Genomic DNA, 19,130 nt, shown 5'->3' with positions numbered 1-19,130 from the left:
CAAGTATTTTGTTGAATGTATAATGTAGGATCTGTGTTTTCTGTGTTCTTATTTTTCTGATATTACCTACTTTTTCTTAATAAAGTTTATTGTGCTTCGAATACGCAGATCAAGTAAGAAATAAATAGTGGTAATTACTATTTATTTTCTAGAGTTTATCAAAATTTTATGCAAATAATCTGAAGTTTGACTAATAGCTGGGATATTGTTATTTGGCTTCGCTCCCTTCAAAATGAAGGTTGCGAAAAATGGAAAATAAACTGTAATTTACATGGTTGATCAATTTTATATTTTTTCTTTAACATTGAGAGTTTCAAGTTGTTCTTCCATCATAGAAATTTCATCATTCACCTTGTAACTCTTCATCTGTTTTCTTGCGAAAAAGTTACTGAAGCAAGTATCTCCAATTCCAAATTTCTCTCCATCTTCAATCGTAGTAGGCATATCTGTACCAACCGTCTCTGGTAAAAAAACAACAAGAAAACCAGAAAAGATTGTGATAACACCAAAAATAATGCAAGGAATTTTGGGATCGAAAGAATCTAGGAGTGTTATAAAGGGTGTAAGAGATCCTGAAATTCTTGCACACATACTTGCGAATCCCATCGCGGAATTTCTGATCATCGTTGGAAAGAGTTCAGCTGAGTAGATGTATATCGCAGAGAAAGAAGCAGCAATTGTGAATTTTCCTAAATATACTAAGATATTGGAAGTCAAACTGCCAATTGTAAAAGCAACTGCTAGAACACAGCATAATCCACTTATTATCATGTTGAAGGAAGTTATGAATCTCCTTCCCATTCTATCGAGAAAGATCACAACTAAAAGATCGGCAGGAAGTTCTATGATACCCATGATGAATATAACAAGAAATGGATTTCCCTTCATACTTTTTGTGCTGAGGGATAACCCGTAATATACCAAAGAATTTCCGAACCACATAAATCCAACATTTAGGATTCTCGTTCTCAAATTTGGCCTTTTGAACGACTCCAATAAACCAGTATCATTTTGTGATTTGTTTGGGTCTAATGCCGACTCCTTAGGAATAAGCTTTTCCATATCCAAGATCATCTTGCTGCCATTAAAACGTAACGCCTTTTGAATTATTTCTAGACTTTCTCGGTATCTTCCTTTAGCCCAGAGCCATCTTGGTGATTCGTCCAAAAGCCACCAATGAAAAACTAAAGGAAGTGAGTGCAGGCCATATATTATTTGGAGTTGTTGTCTGTCTTTGATAAGATAACCCCAAAAGGCTACCAGCACTATACCGATGGCGAAGAATACTTGAAATCCTATTCCAACAACAGATCTTCTACTTGGACCTACCAGTTCCATGGTCATCACGAAACCTAAGAAAGAACATGAATTTACAACACAGTATTGGACAAAATTTATTAATAAAAAATTTAATTCTAATATTCATTTTTATTTGGCTCGGCATTCTCAGCCAATTTTAAGGTACGACCTCTCTCTGAGGATTGCGAGGTTTTATCTCAAAGCTGCAGGATGGAATCGTAGTATGGAAACTCAGTTGGTAACTGAATGCAACGCCATTGAAGGCCAAATCAAAATGTTTTGGGTTGGAAATTTGTGAAACCTTCTTTGGAGTTCTTTGGAACTCTGGAACTGGAAGGCGAGCTGTAAATGGTAAAGTGGTAACACAACAGGCTCTAATGGAGGACACAATTGACCTAATGGTCTCGGTGCTAGATAACTTCCTAACTAGAATCGGTGATGAAAGGGATTGTCGAAATTGTTTGTGTCATCATCTTGTCAAAAAGAGCTACTTTCAGTATTGATAATGAAATTCCCTTGAAATAACATCTATACCATATAATTCTCACCTGCTAGGGTGCTTCCAGCACAGGCAGCCATACCTAAAACGAATTTCATGGCTAAAAACATATAGAAATCCGTCGTGAAAGCTACACCCACTCCAAAGAGAAGAGTCATAAGTGCTGTACAACAAAATACAGGTTTTCTGCCAATCCTATCTGCCAGGTTTCCTAGCAAAATATTTCCCAAGAATATTCCTAACATGAATGTCGTTTGGGAAACTGCACCCATCCATCTCCTGTCACAGACGAAGTTCCATTCTATGGCTCTTGAAGAAGGATGGTAAGTGGTGTTGTACACCCAAGAGTTGCATTTTACAGATTCGTTGGTTATGGTGTCATAGATATGACATGAATCAATCTGGGTTTCTGTCTTGAGTGGTATGTATCTGGTTAAGGTGGTGAAGTTTAACTCTGTCATGGTCTTGTTGACATCTATGTGTGGAATTTCACATCTGTAAAAAATTGTTGGTGTGGTTGTTGACTGAGTTCACTGTAGAAAAAAAAAAGAAATTGTTTTGCTACACTGCTTGGCTTTATGATGCGAAAATTCTGATGGGTTGCAATTTGATCAAGTCAATTTTAGGATTATAAAGGTCAAACCTGTGTTCTGGTATAGCAGCTACGGTCAGTAGGGAATACATTTGCATGCCAGAAACTATAACTGATATCACACAGAGGGCATATTGCCATTGTTGGTATGGACCAAAGTCCCCTAGAAAAAAGTTATTTTAGAATTAATGCGGCAAATATATACACACCGAAAAAATTATGGTAACGGATAAAATCTCAACACCCAGATGTTGTCTCATCAACATTTCCTCTTTTTATTTATTGCGATATCTTAATTTTGAGAGAAATCTCAGTAGTTCATATGTTGTTATGTGTTGAGGAGGAAATTTCATTAAGTATATTTTTTTTTCTCTTTACAAGTGAATAAACATTATTATTATTATATTGATGAAAAAGTACATTTTATCGATGAAATCTAGTTGATGGTTGCCCTTTTTTTATACAATGAATTTTTTTTTTTCAGTAGACTGAAACCATTCAGAGTGTCGGTATTTCGCCTAAAATTAGGATTTCGCAAATTTCAAAAAGAACAAATATGTTTAGAAAAGATAAGACAACATCTGAATATTCTTAACACGTTCACGTCTGTTAACGTTTCACTCGATATGGTGAATGAAAGCTTACTTTTCAATCTTTTTGTTTAACCCTGTACATATATAATAAAAAAAAACAGTGAGGACAGTTATGTTTCCCCGACATCAAGCTACAATTACAGAAAAAATTGCTAAAATGGGTCAAAGGATTTAAAAGATAGTGAAATAGAAAATTCGTTGAAATTTTGTCTGTTCCTCTTATTGTTCCGGTGTGTGTACCTATATAAAGATAAAAATTATTCAATTTCAATCGGTTTCGTACAGAAGCTTTGTAAAGTAAACTGACAAACTAGAACAGGAAGATTAATCGAAAAATCCTTATCATTTAATTCTCATTATGTGCACTAGCTTTAATTTTGTCCTTCACCATAATAATGAATGGTGTAAATTAATTTAGATTTAACAAATAAAAAACAATGAATTTAGGAAAAAATTTGACCTGAAAACTGCGTGCATTGTACCGGTCATGGTATAAATTATCTAAAAAAACATGAGAGGTTTTGGATAAAGGATCAGTGAGTAGATCGAAGTATAGATAAAAATCGGTAAATTCAACTTGACGAAGAGCGATTTTAAATCAACAAACAACCAAGTGAGACTTCTCTGGTCAATCGTCAGGATATACCTAAGTGAAACCAAGGCATTGAAAAACTCCCATTCAATAATAGTACTTAGTGGACAAAATGGTCCCCAATTTTTACAAAAACACAATCATTTTGTTCTCGATTATCCCGAATATTTTCCTGTGTTCGTGGTTATCTGATACCTATCCACGAATTGAAGGAAATTTGTATGAAAACAGACACATTACGATGACTGTCCTTGAAATTATGAGAAATTAAAAACGAATTGATGAAGAAAAATATGTGACGGACAACGGTGCTACGAAAATGCGTATGTTTCGAAAATTATCATATTAAAAGAAAAAAGAAGTACAAAATGATGAGGCATCATTATAATTATATAATTATCGAATGGATTTGTAAAATAGAAATGCTTTCCCTTATTTAGTTTTAATTTTTAACGGTTTCAACATATACAGGAATTTGTTGCTTTTGCAAAATCCCAAATGGCAGATATGACGCAGAAATGATAAATGAGTTGAAACTAATTTTCTTAGTTGTACGAACAATTAATTGTTTCACTCACCTAGAGAATTGATTAAATTTTCGAAGACATCCAACTTCCTTTTATCGTTTGTCATGATGGATTTTTCTAAGGCTTTAAATTTTATTTTTTATTTTTCGAAAATGTGTTGCATCACTTGGTGCTGTGAAATCAGTAATATAGATCGATTGATTTCATTTGTGAAATTGTTTCCGTGTTAATTAATATATCAACACATAACGACTATATACAATTTAACAGGCAGGTTTTTATCTTCAACCTGTTTGGGGAACTGATTGCTTTTGTTCATAGAAGCTCTGCTTATCATTGTCAAGAAATAAACCTAAAGTACAATTTTGTAGACATACTAATACTGGATCAAAATTCATGGCAGTGGCGTAACATTTTTCTAAATTTGATGTTTCTAATGAATTAATTTTTTTTAGATGTCGACTCAAACCGTAAAACGAAAGTACTCAAAATTTTCCAAAGTAATTTGCTACATTTTTTATAGATTCGATGAAAAATTCGGTGAGGCATCGTTTATCAGCTTTCGTTCCCCGTACAGATTGCTCATTTTATCATGACGATATCTGTAAATTTTAAATTTTAAGCAAGGAAAAGTCTCAAATGATAAAGCTCGACTTACTGATGATGAATTCACTTTGAATTCGATCGACTTGAGATTTTGCCTATATACAGGGCGTGTCTTGTTATTTAGCACCGGTAAAAAGTTAAGCATTTAATGGTTTCACCATGAGCTTACCAACAGACAAAAAAGATAAATCACATCATGTATACAATTATGTACTCTACATGGGCCATTATTCGGTCACCAAGCGAAACAAAAGAACTTCAACACTAAGTTATAGCGAAGAGAAAGAATTCTTAAAACTAGAAACTGTGATAGTGAACAAATGTGTAATCGATAACAAAAAAGAAGTAAATATATTTAGATTATGCATATTATCTTATTACCGTGAAGAGGGGATAGCATTTTGATTGATAAGTCATATTTTTTTTCCAAAAAAGTGCCACAATACTATATTTCAATTGATTTCGCCAATTGCATAGAATATACACTCGCACTAAAAAGTAAACAGTAAGCGATTTGCAAGCATATAAGAACTTTCGGTTTTTTAGATAATATTTAATGGAAGAGAGTAACGATAATAATAATAATTGGTTTGTTCTTATCAGCGATAATTACGAATTTCCTTTTTAAACTTATTACACGATATATTTTATTTACAAGGTCGGCTTTAGGGGTGAAACAGTGAAGCGACCTATCAGGCGCATCTAAAGGGTGTTTTTTTCGAGGTATATAACTTGTTGGCATTACTGTTCAAGATGGCGACCGATTTAACAGCTGTCTAGTGATTTATTCTCAGTTTGGTTTGGCAATTCATCATGAATATACTCATGCCTGAAAAACGCTTGCAAATAGTGCAATTTTATTTCGAAAATAATGGTTCTGTGCGGAATACGTACCGCGCACTACGTCCATTTCATCGTCGACAAAATCGTCCATCAGGGCAGCTATTTCGATTAACCATGGAACGTTTTCGCACCACGTTTATTCTCATTGATAACTCGCATCCCCAGAGACGCCGTATGGTGCGTACAGAAGAAGCTATTGCTGCTGTAGAGCGTAGCATTGGGGAAGACCCGAATGAGTCTATCCGCCATTGAGCACAGGAATTGGATCTGTGTCCATCCACTTTATGGAAGATTTTGCGGAAGGATTTTGGTTTGCGTGCTTACAAAATCCAACTCGTGCAAGAATTGAAGCCAAACGATCATCGAGTAAGGCGTAGATTCGTCGAATGGGCCCAAAATGAAATTGCCGTTGTTCCCGGTTTTCATAAGCGAATTTTGTTTAGCGATGAAGCGCACTTCTGGTTGAATGGCTACGTCAACAAACAAAACTGCCGCATTTTGAGTGAAGCTAATCCTCAAGTGTATGTCGAAACACCGTTACATCCAGAAAAACTGACTGTTTGGTGCGCTTTATGGGCTGGTGGAATCATTGGTCCGTACTTCTTCAAAAACGATGATCGCCAGAACGTTACAGTCAATGGTGATCGATATAGAGCCATGATTACTAACTTTTTCATTCCTGAATTGAACAACCATGATGTCCAGGAGCTGTGGTTTCAACAAGACGGCGCAACATGTCACACAGCTCATGCCACAATCGATTTATTGAAAGACACGTTTGGTGAGCGCCTATTTTCACGGTTTGGACCTGTGAATTGGCCTCCAAGATCTTGTGATTTAACACCGCTAGACTACTTTTTGTGGGGCTATGTGAAGTCATTGGTCTATGCGGATAAGCCACAAACCCTTGACCATTTGGAAGACAACATTCGCCGTGTTATTGCCGATATACGGCCACAAATGTTGGAGAAAGTCATCGAAAATTAGACGTCCAGATTGGACTACATCCGAGCCAGCCGTGGCCAGAAATCATATCCCTTTATTTGAGGGGCGGCAATTCGGCCCAGTTTGCTGGCCAACTTTTCATATTTCATCCTTTATTCTTAAAAACAACATAAGGTTGTTCTGCTCCACTGCGTTTATCAACATTTCCTGCAATGAAAATCTCCAAACTGCCTTTACTAAGCCGACTGTATAATAAAGAACACATGGAAGCCCAAGCAATATAAACAGAATTCCCTATTACCCTCATCGAAAGAGGAAGAAAATCATTATGTATTTAACAAAGACGAAAAACATTACCATCTGCTTTCGAATTATTTGAAAGCTTTGATGCGTATATTTATTCAGCCATGTTTCAGCGATAATTTACTTTTAATACATTCACAATTTTCAATAGCATTGGGAACTTTTTAAATTAAACTTCCCCATATGAATTGAAGAAAAATTCCGTGATCAACTACTCTTGTCTCAGCTCAGTAAATTCAATTTTAGTTGGTGCTTGTTGCGGTATTGATTGGCATACGTATTTTGAATACCTATTATTTCCTGTTCGAGTTAATTATTCGAGTATGTTAATTTTTTTCTCTTGTTTTTTTATGACTGATCATTTGTGTTTATCAACAGTAACAATTTCAAACTAGATCATCTAGAATTCTCGGCCAACAGATCTGGAAAAAAATTCTAGTAGAATATCGAAAAAAAAAACCTAATATTTCTTATAGGACTAGGTTGATATGACAAAAAGTCAGTGCTTTTCTGAATTTTTCATTTATGTATGTCCAGTTGAATTTTTGTAGAAAAACACTTTATATATAACTACATTTCTGCTGAAAAAACGAATAAAGAACCACTTTCTAGTAAAATTGTTTTATTAACTCAAATAAGTTAGGTCACAACTCTCTCATAACAATAACAGATTCTCCTGTTAACTACACATAGATAGATCAATATTTTATATACAATTTTCTGTTCTGAAGTATTGGCAGGGATATCCTTCCATTTTATACATACACTACAAAAAACATTGATAAAACCTACCTAAGTTAAATAACAATTGGCTATATTTAGATATAGTATAGAAACGATTCAAAGGTTTGACTATTTTTTTATATTATTTTGTTAGATAACACAAGTGCTTTTTTCATTCAAATTAGAGACGGGGGAGGTATCCCCTCCTTCTAGACAAGCCGTTCAGTGGGTAAATCTCACAAAACACTATGAGGTTCATTTTTAATAATACTACTTGTGTGTATAAAATGTGCTAGGTATACCAAATTCATCTTTATAAATTTTCAATTTAGACTAATGAGCAAAATCCCGACATTGAGAGGTGTAATGATTTTTGAGTGTTTTCAGAGAATATGGACCCGTATCTTAAAAACCGTCACCAGAGATGTCTCTCATGGTATACAGCCAAAAAACTGTTCAAAGATATCAATTATATACAAATTCAATTTGACTTGTTCTAGGTCTTGTATGATAGCTGGTTCAAATGTAGATTTTCCAAAGGAAAACCGCTGGAGTAAGAGACATCAATGGAAAGGGCTTCTCGACATTGCAGCAGCCCAAGTACATCTTTATCCTAGGAATGAGTAAAATCGAGGTTGTTCGATAATTTTAAAACTAGTTTAAAACCAACGAAAACGAATGAAATATAATAAAATCAGAAATCGAATTCTAGCTACCCGAGACAAACGTAGCATATCTAGCACTGGAGTTATGAAAAGAGCCGTTTCGCAAGCAAATTTTTTTATGGAGGCACCGCACATACGAGAGGTTCAATTCAACGTTTCTGGGTAAGGTTCGGGGTACTAATAATGCACTTCCTTATCAGTGTAGCCTTGAACGTGCTGGGAAGGTCCACACTGGCGATGGTAGAGGTCATAGCTTCTCTTTCGCCGGAACCCAGATGGTTGGACCGCTCTGCTCATCGATGACATCTTTCACCTGATTGTATATATCTTCAGGAGTGTCACCTTGTATGACCGCTGAAATAATCAAGAATAAATTAGAAACTTTGCAAGTTTTTCACTATGTTTTATTATTTTTATTTATTTTAATATTTTTATTTTATTTATTTTTATTATTTTTGTTATATTTTTTCTGCTTCAATAAACTTATTTATTTATTTATTTCCTCTTTCAATTCGAAATATCTTGAAACTTGAAGGAAATATATGAAAACATCAATGTAACAAAATTCAATGAATATTCAGCGTCGGGTTTTGAAGTTGGGGTAATCTGTAGCTAAATCAGAATGAAAATTTCAAAAATTCTTACGTCAGAAACTATAGGAGCTAGGATGTCGCGATGAAAAATATAAAATTTAAAAAATCATTTTTGGGAAAATGATTTTTATTTTGCTTTAAAAATTCATGGATCCTGTTCTTGTATAATAGAACCGATGCAATCGATTTTATACAATGTTGAGTAAAAAAACAAAACTCTAAGGTGGCGTTGTCCAACCTAGTACATCTTCATACAACGTTGGTAGCTTTGATAGGTAATTTAAAGAAAGAAAAAATGAGATAGGTAAGTATCCAAGTGGATTTGGGTATTTTATTTTCAGACTTTTACCTGTGAAATATTCTGCAAATTCTTGCTCCATCTTCAGTGCCCTCTCAAACGTTTTCTTGGCTTGTTCTTCAGTCATCCTCTTATTCATTTCCCTTTGAAATAATAAAATTGGTAAGATAACTTACTTATTTACTGTGCTTATATTATAATTTTAAATGTATAACATTAAAAATTTAGAACAGGTAAAATAATACGAACATTATAATTGGGTGTTTTTCTAATCATACTCACATCATAGATTCTATAGATTTTGGCTTTATAAATATTGCAATTGGATATAGTTGGGCTACCTGCAATCGCTTGATGGCATTTCCACTTACGTCTAAAATACAGTGTTTTCCCTGAAAATCAATTCAGCTTTAGAATAAAAACAACAATTTAAATAAAAGTATAAAGAAAACTTAAGAGTTCCAGATATATCACTCTGCTGTCAGATATATTCATCAACATATGACTTTTGGAGTTTGGATTGATGTGGTTTTTACAAACACTTGGTGTTCAATGTATGTTTATTGATTTGTCCGGAAAATTGATTGAAAATATAACAAATGTAGTTATTTTATTAATTTCATATCATTATAATCGTATAGGTTACATTATAATTTCGATAGTAAGATGTGATTCATGTGATTTAAATCTGCTATCTTAGTGGCTAACCCAATGAGACTTAGCATTATTGAGTTTTTTAATGAAATGAAGATGACTTATTTCTTAAATTAGATATATCGTGGTACTTTGAAGAGGAGATCCAGGTTTCTAACCAACAAATGTTTCAAAAGGAACCAATGTAAATACAATTCTCGTTATCTGATTTAAAAACTGAAAGAAATTAATTTACCTTTTCAGCGACTTCGCGCACTGAAGCTACAGATGTTCCATAAAGATTCTCGTTATATTGGCCAGCCTCTATGAACAAATGGTTCTGTATATCACGTTCCATTTGTTCCCTTGACGCCACAAAATGGTAATCTCTACCATCGACTTCATACTCCCTTTTCGGTCTGGTTGTATCTGTAATAGGAAAAAAAAAAATTGAAAAAGCACTGCCGTGAAATCAATAGCTTTAACGCCCTTTTTCAAATTCGTATTAATGTATTTTCATCTTTGTTCTAGTCTCTAGTACCCTAGAAAAATATCGTATGCTCGTCAACCTGAAGAAGAGACGGACATTGACCTCGAATTCTCCATCAGCGAGTCGAATCCAATCAGTTAAGACCATAGTGAGATCATATCTCACTGTTTTCTTCGAACAAGAGAGCAAAAAATTAAAATTATCATTTCAAGATTTATAAATCAACTATTCACGATATTTTTGATAGAGTGTAGATCTAATACAGACTTTTGGGGCCAAATGGCCAAAGCCTAATCTATCATAAGTGTCATCAATGGGATTGTTAACGCTAATAGCTGTTTTTTCATATGTTTTCTATATATTCTTTTCTCTAATTCTGTGGTTATTCCGTTCATTCTTCCACATCTTGTAGAACAAAATCGTGCGAGAATATATCAGAAACGCACAGTTTTCATGGTTATATTTTATTATTCTATGTTGGTACTCCGAACTTTCCGCCACGGCTTTATCTGTCAATTCATCAATTTGCCTTAAAGAAATCAGTTCTGCCAACCAACATTTTTCAATGTAAAAATCACTAAATTATATTTATGGAAATATTTCATTAATTTCAATGAAAATGCAATGAATTAGAGAAAATAATGTATAATACTCGTTCAGAAGGCTCATTCTACCACTCGTTCATTCCAAAACTCGCCACTTCGTGGCTCGTTTTTGAATTTTGAACTCGTGGAAGAATATCAATGCCTTCTGCACTTGTATTATAAATAACTATTAAACTTCTATGTGACCTCTCAGAAGCTTAGGGCTCCTATAAATTAGGAGAACCGTTTGTGTTCTGTGTAGACTTTATACACTGTGTCCCATATCCTATCTCTTGTGTAATGGCGCTCAACACTAAGTGAGGGCTACTAATTGATAGTGTTGGTACACATTCCATTCGTCACTTGAAATTAAAGAATTGAAAGTTACTTACGAGGAACGCAGCTGCCAAATTTGTCTGGAAATTCAGATATAAGATCGTCATTGATACGATCCTTCAAAGGTCCCAAGATGATGACAGGCCTTGTATAGCTGATGTTCATCTGTTGAACTGGCTCATACGAAAGAACGGTTTCTTCGTTACCTGCAAGGACAAAAACTGTAGGGAAATGTTTCTTTCAACCCGAATCGATCAAATTCGATGTGGAAATATGCAGAATTTTTGACTAAGGGGTTTTTCAAAATTGTATCAGTATAATGCTAGTTAGTCGTCTAAAGAAGCCAATTTGTTAAAACTACTGAACTTTCACAGAACTAGTATTTGTTAAACATACATCCACATGTATAATAATAAAGTGATAATAAAGATCCTAATAAAAAGCATAAAATGCCATATGTGTCTACTCATATTGGAACAAAAAGTTTCCTTGCCTGTTTCTTGATTAAAAACCACATTCCTAAAAATTATCACAATAATGAAGGTATGAAAAGGTTGTAGATCGAAATTTGAGATTTGATTAGTTTATTGGGTACGATCCCAATTTTTCAATTAATAATTGTGAAAAGTGATGTAATATATCTTCGAATATGAGTAGACTCATTTAAGTTAGTTCTTAATAATAATTCTTATTTGTCCTCAATAGTTTTTCTGAAATGAAACTTCATATTTTCTTTTTCGTACAAGAAACTCCACTATTATTTTTTGTAGCTGAGTAAAGTACCTAAGTACCTTTTGAATCGAATCTTTAGATTTTTCACGTTACAATTATGGGCGTCCCTAGAAAAAATGTCAGGGGGGCACATTTTTAAAAGTATCGTATTGAATCGAAACGAAGATCTTTTCGAATAACACTTTCTACGTGTGGTTTAAAAACTTTGTGAAAAATAGATGAAGCTAGTATGATAGAAAGTTTATTTGTTATTACAACGATTCATTCCAGAAAAAAGAAAATACTATTGAGAACTGAAAATAGTTTGAAGAAAATATTGAAAATAAAGAGGCAAAAACACGCAACCAAAAGTCAATATGAAAGACTTCTAAAACCTACGTTAACTATAAACTGGTTATCATATCAGAAATATTCTAAACACGTATGCTTTAGGACGCTATTCAAATGCGCATTCAACTATCTACGGGCCCATTCAAATAAAGTGACTTAAGTTAGTAACAACATTCGAAAACTTTGAGTAAGCAATCGAGTTAGTAAAAAAGTGTTGAAAAAATTGATACCACAAAATGTAAAAACACACTAATCAGTCACTGTATTCAAGTAAGCGTAATCAATGCAAAAAATGAATTAAATGGGATGATATTGCCAATTGGATGATTCTGCGTCGGTTTCAAAATTACGAGAAAATCTAAAAAACGTGTCCTCTAAACGTAAAAATCTAGTTGTGATATTGTACGAACACTGATAAGGCTGAGCGACGACTGCGCATGCGCTGATAATTTATGCAAAAATTGAATATATATACATCATTATGGTATAATGGTCATCGATTATCTCGAAAAGGGAAAAACCATCAACATCGACTATCACAAAGCGTTATTTGATTGTTTGAAGAAGAAAATTATGTTTCATCAAGAAAATTCACCAGGTCACAAATAAATGAAAACGATGACAAAATTGCATAAATCGAATGCTTCGAATCGCTTCCGCATCCACCTTATCCTCCAGATCTGGTCCCCAGCAATTTTTTCCTGTTCTTGGACCTCAATAATCGCTGGAAAGAAATTCAGCGCCGATAAAGAGGTAATCGCCGAAACTGAGGTCTATTTTGAGACTAAAGTAAAATCGTACCATGAAAAAGTATCGCAAAAATTGCATGACCGCTATAATTGTTGTATCATCGTCGACGGCAACTATATTGATAAATTAAATCAAATATAATCGAAAAGATTTTTATTCTAGTCCACGAACTTTTCAGTCCAACTGTTGGAAAACGAAAGGAAAATATCGAGATGAGGTTTTCAGTTTCTTTCGTTTTTCGGAAAAATTGATAGATGACGTTGGAACTCCGAGTGAGTACAGAGGACAAAAATAATTCCGACAATTCTTTTGAGGAGGCTCCTTGTATGATCAATTTTCCGTATTTTTTCAGAGAATGTATGAGCTCATCAGGATTTTTAGTCATGTAGGATTAAAGTTTTTTCAATTCAACAAGAAAACAAATTTATTTCTTTGTGTAGATCCAATTTTTGCATAAATCAGCATAGCATCCTTCACCGTTACAGGTTTCAAGTGAAACAAAACTACGTGAATTGAAAATTCACAACTCTGATTATCTTTGAAAAGCAAACAATCATGATTAACCATCACTTCATATCGAATTAAGCATTGTTTAATGAAACCTTTCATTCTCAGTTTTGATTCACAGCAGCGCACTCGAAAACAAAGAGAAGTTCTCAAATAGAATTAAATGAAAAAACAAACACAAAAAAAAAACATATTAGTCGACGCCCTCAACATAAAGGCTTTGCTTTTGATTAAAACGATCACGATTAGTGCAAGGGAATCTGCATCTGATCGACATGCAGTACAACACTAACCACTTACTATCATCGTTATCATTATTCTCCAAGTAAATTAATGTGATCTCTTCCATGTAAGGCAGTTCTACGCGATACAATATTTCACCTGTACTATGAAACACATAGAAGAAGCCAAAAAAAATTTATGTAGTAAACTTAAATATCACATCGCTCTTAAATATTAATAATAAGTAAATTGAATATATATTATGTATTTAATTTGACATAAGGAATAATGGAAATAAACTTTACCTTCTGCGTTGGCATCCTCCTGGGTGTAGCACAACATGAAAGCTGAGAAAAAGAATTGTTTCATTATTATATTGAGTAAAATAAGAAATGTTCACACCAAAACCAAACCAAGCATTATTAGTAAAGGAAAATTGTGATTTGTGTTAGAGAAAATGAGTGTTAATGAAATGAAAGACAACTCAATTACATAAATACGTCTTGATTACTTTAACTCATAGAATTATTAGCAGTTTAGATGCAATAGTAGCTGATAATATATAGTATGGCTAGCTTAGTTGCGTTTATAGTTTCAATTCCCTATACCAGATTTAGCCAAGCTCCAGTAACTTAAACTGGTTTAACGATAGCACTCCATTCTATTTTGGCTTTATGGCTATATAGCAAGTGTTGTAGCTCATGTAATGTACTTTTCTAATTGTTGAATAAATGTCAATAATGACGAAAGGGAAAATACTTAATGTCATTATTTTGAGACAAGCTACTAAGTTTCAGTTTTTCGAGCTGTTGATAGAATAAAATTAACGAAGTATTCAACATATTCGGAATCGAACCTTTGGCCGTGAGATTGCCGGTATACCAAAGTCAAAAATAATTTATTTACATTTTGTTCCCCTTTCTTTTTGGACATACGTTAGACAACTTGTTAAAAAAAGGTTTTCCAATAAGAGGTTTCAATTTGAATAGCTCTTTATCTGGGCAACTGTCACTTTTGAAGCTGTTCTCTTTTGACATTTGACGAGTCACAACTACGCCATTACTAAAAATCGGACAACACACGCTACAAAAACGCAATGAAATTGTTAAAATGGTGAATATTTTGTTCGCTGAACTGAAGCACTTTTGGGTAGTAGTGAAGCACCTGCTCGGTCGGAAATAGTGAAAGTGGTGGGAAAATTTTAACTGTTGGGACATTTTAGTGATGTAAAAAATCGGAATCGTTTGCGTCGCTCAAGGACAACTGAAAATAGTGCTGCTGTAGCTCGTAGTGTTGACGAAAATTCATTTCTCGTCGATCTTGGGATTATGCATTCCATAAACGGCATTATAGGTACCGTATTTTGATGTGGAGCGCATCTATTTTCAACAAGACGGCGCTAAGTGCCATACAAAACAATCACAATTTTGCAAGAAAAGTTTTCGTTGTGTTAATTGTTGAAGAGGTGATTACAATTGGCCACAATATCTTGTTATTTGACACCGTTAGACTTCTATTTTGGGCCACGTGAACGATAATGCGGATGCTCCAAAATCGATTTAATACCATAATGATGGAATTCGTGAATTGTCGAATAAGACGTGAAAAATTTCATGAAATAGTGTACCTATTGTGCAACAAGTGGGGAAAGTTTAACTCACGAGTGAGAAAAAAGACTTTCTCCACATGTTATGTTGCACACTATACTTTTCCTCTAACTGCAAAATTTGAATAGCCCAATTTCATTGGTCTAAAAAGCATGGTGTGGGCAAAGTGCCGTGAGAAATAATATTTCTCACAGTATGAGCAATATATAGTTTTGAAATTAAGTAAGCTATGAAGAATACGCTACATTTCATAACCCTTTGGCTGATATCGTTTTTCATCGTTAATGGCTTACCTTCCTCTATATAGGGTGTTTGTTTCGAGGTATATAACTTTAAGTTGGCATTGCTGTTCAAGATGGCGACTGATTTAACAGCTGTGAAGTGATTTCTTCTCAGTTTGGTTTGGCAATTCATCATGAATAGACTCACGCCTGAACAACGCTTGCAAATAGTGCAATTTTATTTCGAAAATAATGGTTCTGTGCGGAATACGTACTGCGCACTACGTCCATTAGCGATGAAGCGCACTTCTGGTTGAATGGCTACGTCAACAAACAAAACTGCCGCATTTGGAGTGAAGCTAATCCTCGAGTGTATGTAGAAACACCGTTAAATCCAGAAAAATTGACTGTTTGGTGCGCTTTATGGGCTGGTGGAATCATTGGTCCGTACTTCTTCAAAAACGATGATGGCCAGAACGTTACAGTAAATGGTGATCGGTATAGAGCCATGATTACTAACTTTTTCATTCCTGAATTGAACAAACATGATGTCCAGGAGCTGTGGTTCCAACAAGATGGCGCAACATGTCACACAACTCGTGCCACAATCGATTTATTGAAACACACGTTTGGTGACCGCCTGATTTCACGTTTTGGACCTGTGAATTGTGAATAGACTACTTTCTGTGGGGCTATGTAAAGTTATTGGTCTATGCGGATAAGCCACAAACCCTTGACCATTTGGAAGACAACATTCGCCGTGTTGTGAAAAGTCAACGAACATTGGACGTCCAGATTGGACTACATCCGAGGAAGCCGTGGCGGTCATATGCCAGAAATCATATTTAAAATGTAGGTAATGCCACAAGATTATCTTGCGGATAAATAAAATTCATGTCAATCGATTAATCCATCGTTGTTTTATTGCAATTTAAAGTTTGATAGCTCTAAAAAAAAACACCCTTTACAATGAAATGAGCATCCCTTGATATCTCTTCGAATATATTCGTTTTTTTCAATATCAAAATGAAACCTGTTACTGGAAAACCGTTAAGACGGCATAAACTGTGAAATTTTTTTCTTTGAACGATTTCAATTTGAAAACGATTTATTCAAAAAAATCGAACAAAATACGGCGTCATAACTTTGTGTCTAATGCAGTTACCACTCGTCGATTAATAACCATAATTTGCAATTGAAATGAATTAATTATAGAGAATTACATCGGGGACAGCAGAACTCTCGAGCGATTTAATCAATTCTAACACGTTGAAGCGCTTTTCCATACGCTGGTAACGTGATTTCCATGCATCAAAACGGCAAATCGTCCGTTCGTCCAATAAAAATCGATCTCATGATAAATTCACTATATCGAATTCACGCGCAGCACATCACAAATCATACGTGCCGCTCTGATCATTGAATATGTCACATGCTTATGTTTTATTCTGTGCTTAATTATCAACAGCTGGCCTTCGAACTGTGCACTGTAAATAGAACGGGTTCCGAACCAATCGAAAGCGTCGAAGAGTTCGCAAAAATGTTGGCCCGGCAAATATTAAATTTCGGTATTAATCGAGGTACCCGCGAACGCGTTTTTGTTTGCTTTATTTTCTACGCCACTGAATTTGCAATAATGATGAAAATCCTGCTGCTGTTGGGATATACGTAATTATACGTGATATTCGACAAGCCTGAATAGGTTTATTCATTCTGGTATTTAATGGATAGCAAAAATTATTTATTTTTTCACCACATGTTTATTATTATTTCAATTGAAATTGAAAAAAATTTATTAAACTTTGATGCATTATTTCCATCAAAATTCTGTCATAGAAGTAACAGGAGTTAATTATTCAACATGCCGAATTTCTTCAATTCCATGTTTATCGTCTCTCTATTATTTCCATTTTCAATATTACACAGGGTGGTCCAGATTTTAGTGAAATAATTTTGGCGTCGGATAGAACAACTCTTATCATGAAAGAAAATTTCTGTAAACATATATCCTAACAAGCTTCGTCTATCTAAAACTTAAGACAATATAAAGTAATAATACTAGAGTTATAAGTAATAAACTGACTTTTTCTCAAACTTCAAACCCGGTATCTCGAAAAAATCAGTCTTTTACTTATAACTCTAGTATTATTACATAACATTGTGTTAATTTTTAGATATTGAAGTTTTGATAATATACTGTTTCGAATAAGGTAGGTGGCTCCTGCCAAAATTATCCAGTAGCATTGATACAGCGGTGGGATGATCCTTTTCTTATTGAAAATCTACACCACTATCTTGTTTTAGAAAAAAATGTTTCATTCATGGAAATTCATCAGACACTTAAACAATAAAAAATATTCATAAAATTTATTCATACAATTTTTTTAACAAAAAATATTCATAAAATTTTTTATCGTTCGAGTGAAAAATTAATTTTTACAGATGTTGGATAGTGTTTGCTTTGTACTCGATTATCTCAAAAATGGTTCATTCTATGAAAAAAATTCAGGAGACCATTTTGAAGCCCTGTTGATTTTCGAAATGAAACAATTCTTTTGAAAAAGGGACAGTAGTGTAGATTTTCTTCAAGAAAAGAATCATCGCACCCCTATATCTACGCCACTGGATGATTTTGGCAGATAGCACTAATTCGAAATATTACATTATCAAGACTTCAATACCTTAAAATTAAAACAATGAATGTAATAATACTAGAGTTATATGTGAAAAACTGTTTTTGTTTTCAAACTTCAACCCCTGTATCTCGAAAACGAAGTTTATTAGGACATATGTTCATAGGAATTTTATTCATGAAAGAAGTTGTCCTATCCATCCTGTATGACAAAATTTACCATCTGGCGGAATATTTAACCATACACCAAATTGACGTGAAAGTTCGCTTATACGGTATTCTACAATTTGGAAAGAGTTCTTTAATTATTCAATTTCTACAGACACTTTTTCGTTAATATCTTAAGGGTTGAATTAATCATTCCGGTCATTTTAAAATATTTTAAATTTTCAAATGTGAGATACAATCAAAAGTGAGCTACATGCAAAAGTTCATAAAGCAATTACAATTCCTAATTTCGAAAATGAGAAGAGTTAATCTCTGTTTGAAGATATTACCGATTTCGAATGAAAATAGTAAGTTTAGTTCAAGCATCCAAAAAGTTTGAGAACATGATTTTCTCATTGAGTTTCCGAGAAAGAATAATTAAGATGAGGGGAATAAGAGAAATTATCATTGTAGATAATTTGAATATATTGTTCCGGAATTGGAAAATAAGGATGCTTTATCTGTGAAAAACTTTCATTGTCTGAAATACCGGAAAGTTTAAATTCTTAAAAGACTTGTTGATAATTACTAAGATTCATAATTCAAAATCCAAGCACTTAATAATATCATTAAAAATTATTTTGGTTTTCATGAAATTTTCATTACTTAGGTGATTCATTATGACAAATAATTTCATACTAATAATGATAATAATAATGAAGTTTATTTCGGTAAATAATAGTAATGAGTAAAAGTAAACCATACTATATAATTTATGATTTTATGACTTTTTGAAAAAGCTTGCGTGAACATCAATTTTATTTGAGCTTTGATATTTTGCTATAATATTCTTGGTGTTTA

At 33.7% G+C, this 19,130-nt stretch overlaps 2 protein-coding genes across 15 annotated transcripts in view; both read right to left on the bottom strand.

The window, feature by feature from the left end:
* Positions 1-107: 107 nt before the first annotated feature.
* LOC123688975 (organic cation transporter protein-like) lies at positions 108-5,178 on the bottom strand. 3 transcript variants are annotated; one of them, XM_045627751.1, is made up of 4 exons: positions 4,154-4,171; positions 2,442-2,553; positions 1,848-2,331; positions 108-1,352 (listed from the first exon to the last, which is right to left on the bottom strand). In XM_045627751.1, exons 3-4 carry the CDS (start codon positions 2,257-2,259, stop codon positions 286-288), a joined length of 1,479 nt encoding a protein of 492 aa, XP_045483707.1. In that variant the 5' UTR covers positions 2,260-2,331; positions 2,442-2,553; positions 4,154-4,171; the 3' UTR covers positions 108-285. The 3 variants fall into 3 exon arrangements, with proteins under 3 accessions (XP_045483707.1, XP_045483706.1, XP_045483705.1); XM_045627750.1 differs by lacking the exon at positions 4,154-4,171 and adding an exon at positions 5,090-5,178 and having other exon boundaries at positions 110-1,352; positions 1,848-2,293; XM_045627749.1 differs by having other exon boundaries at positions 113-1,352; positions 1,848-2,293; positions 4,154-4,439.
* A 2,226-nt stretch (positions 5,179-7,404) lies between these two features.
* LOC123688953 (disks large 1 tumor suppressor protein) overlaps positions 7,405-19,130 on the bottom strand; it is a 742,726-nt gene continuing 731,000 nt past the window's right edge. For 10 of the 12 annotated variants that reach the window (XM_045627719.1, XM_045627722.1, XM_045627715.1 and 7 more), the window contains 7 exons: positions 13,968-14,009; positions 13,741-13,821; positions 11,178-11,327; positions 9,968-10,140; positions 9,361-9,470; positions 9,130-9,221; positions 7,405-8,541 (listed from right to left, as the gene is read on the bottom strand). In XM_045627719.1, the coding sequence (XP_045483675.1) occupies positions 8,435-8,541; positions 9,130-9,221; positions 9,361-9,470; positions 9,968-10,140; positions 11,178-11,327; positions 13,741-13,821; positions 13,968-14,009 (755 nt within the window). In that variant the 3' untranslated portion in view covers positions 7,405-8,434. The remainder of the gene's footprint in view (positions 8,542-9,129; positions 9,222-9,360; positions 9,471-9,967; positions 10,141-11,177; positions 11,328-13,740; positions 13,822-13,967; positions 14,010-19,130) is intronic. The other 2 variants (XM_045627717.1, XM_045627720.1) reach the window with 1 other exon arrangement.

The sequence above is a fragment of the Harmonia axyridis genome, chromosome 1 (genome assembly GCF_914767665.1).
Source record: "Harmonia axyridis chromosome 1, icHarAxyr1.1, whole genome shotgun sequence".
Lineage (NCBI taxonomy): Eukaryota > Metazoa > Arthropoda > Insecta > Coleoptera > Coccinellidae > Harmonia > Harmonia axyridis.
This window is presented reverse-complemented; position numbering and strand designations above follow the sequence as displayed.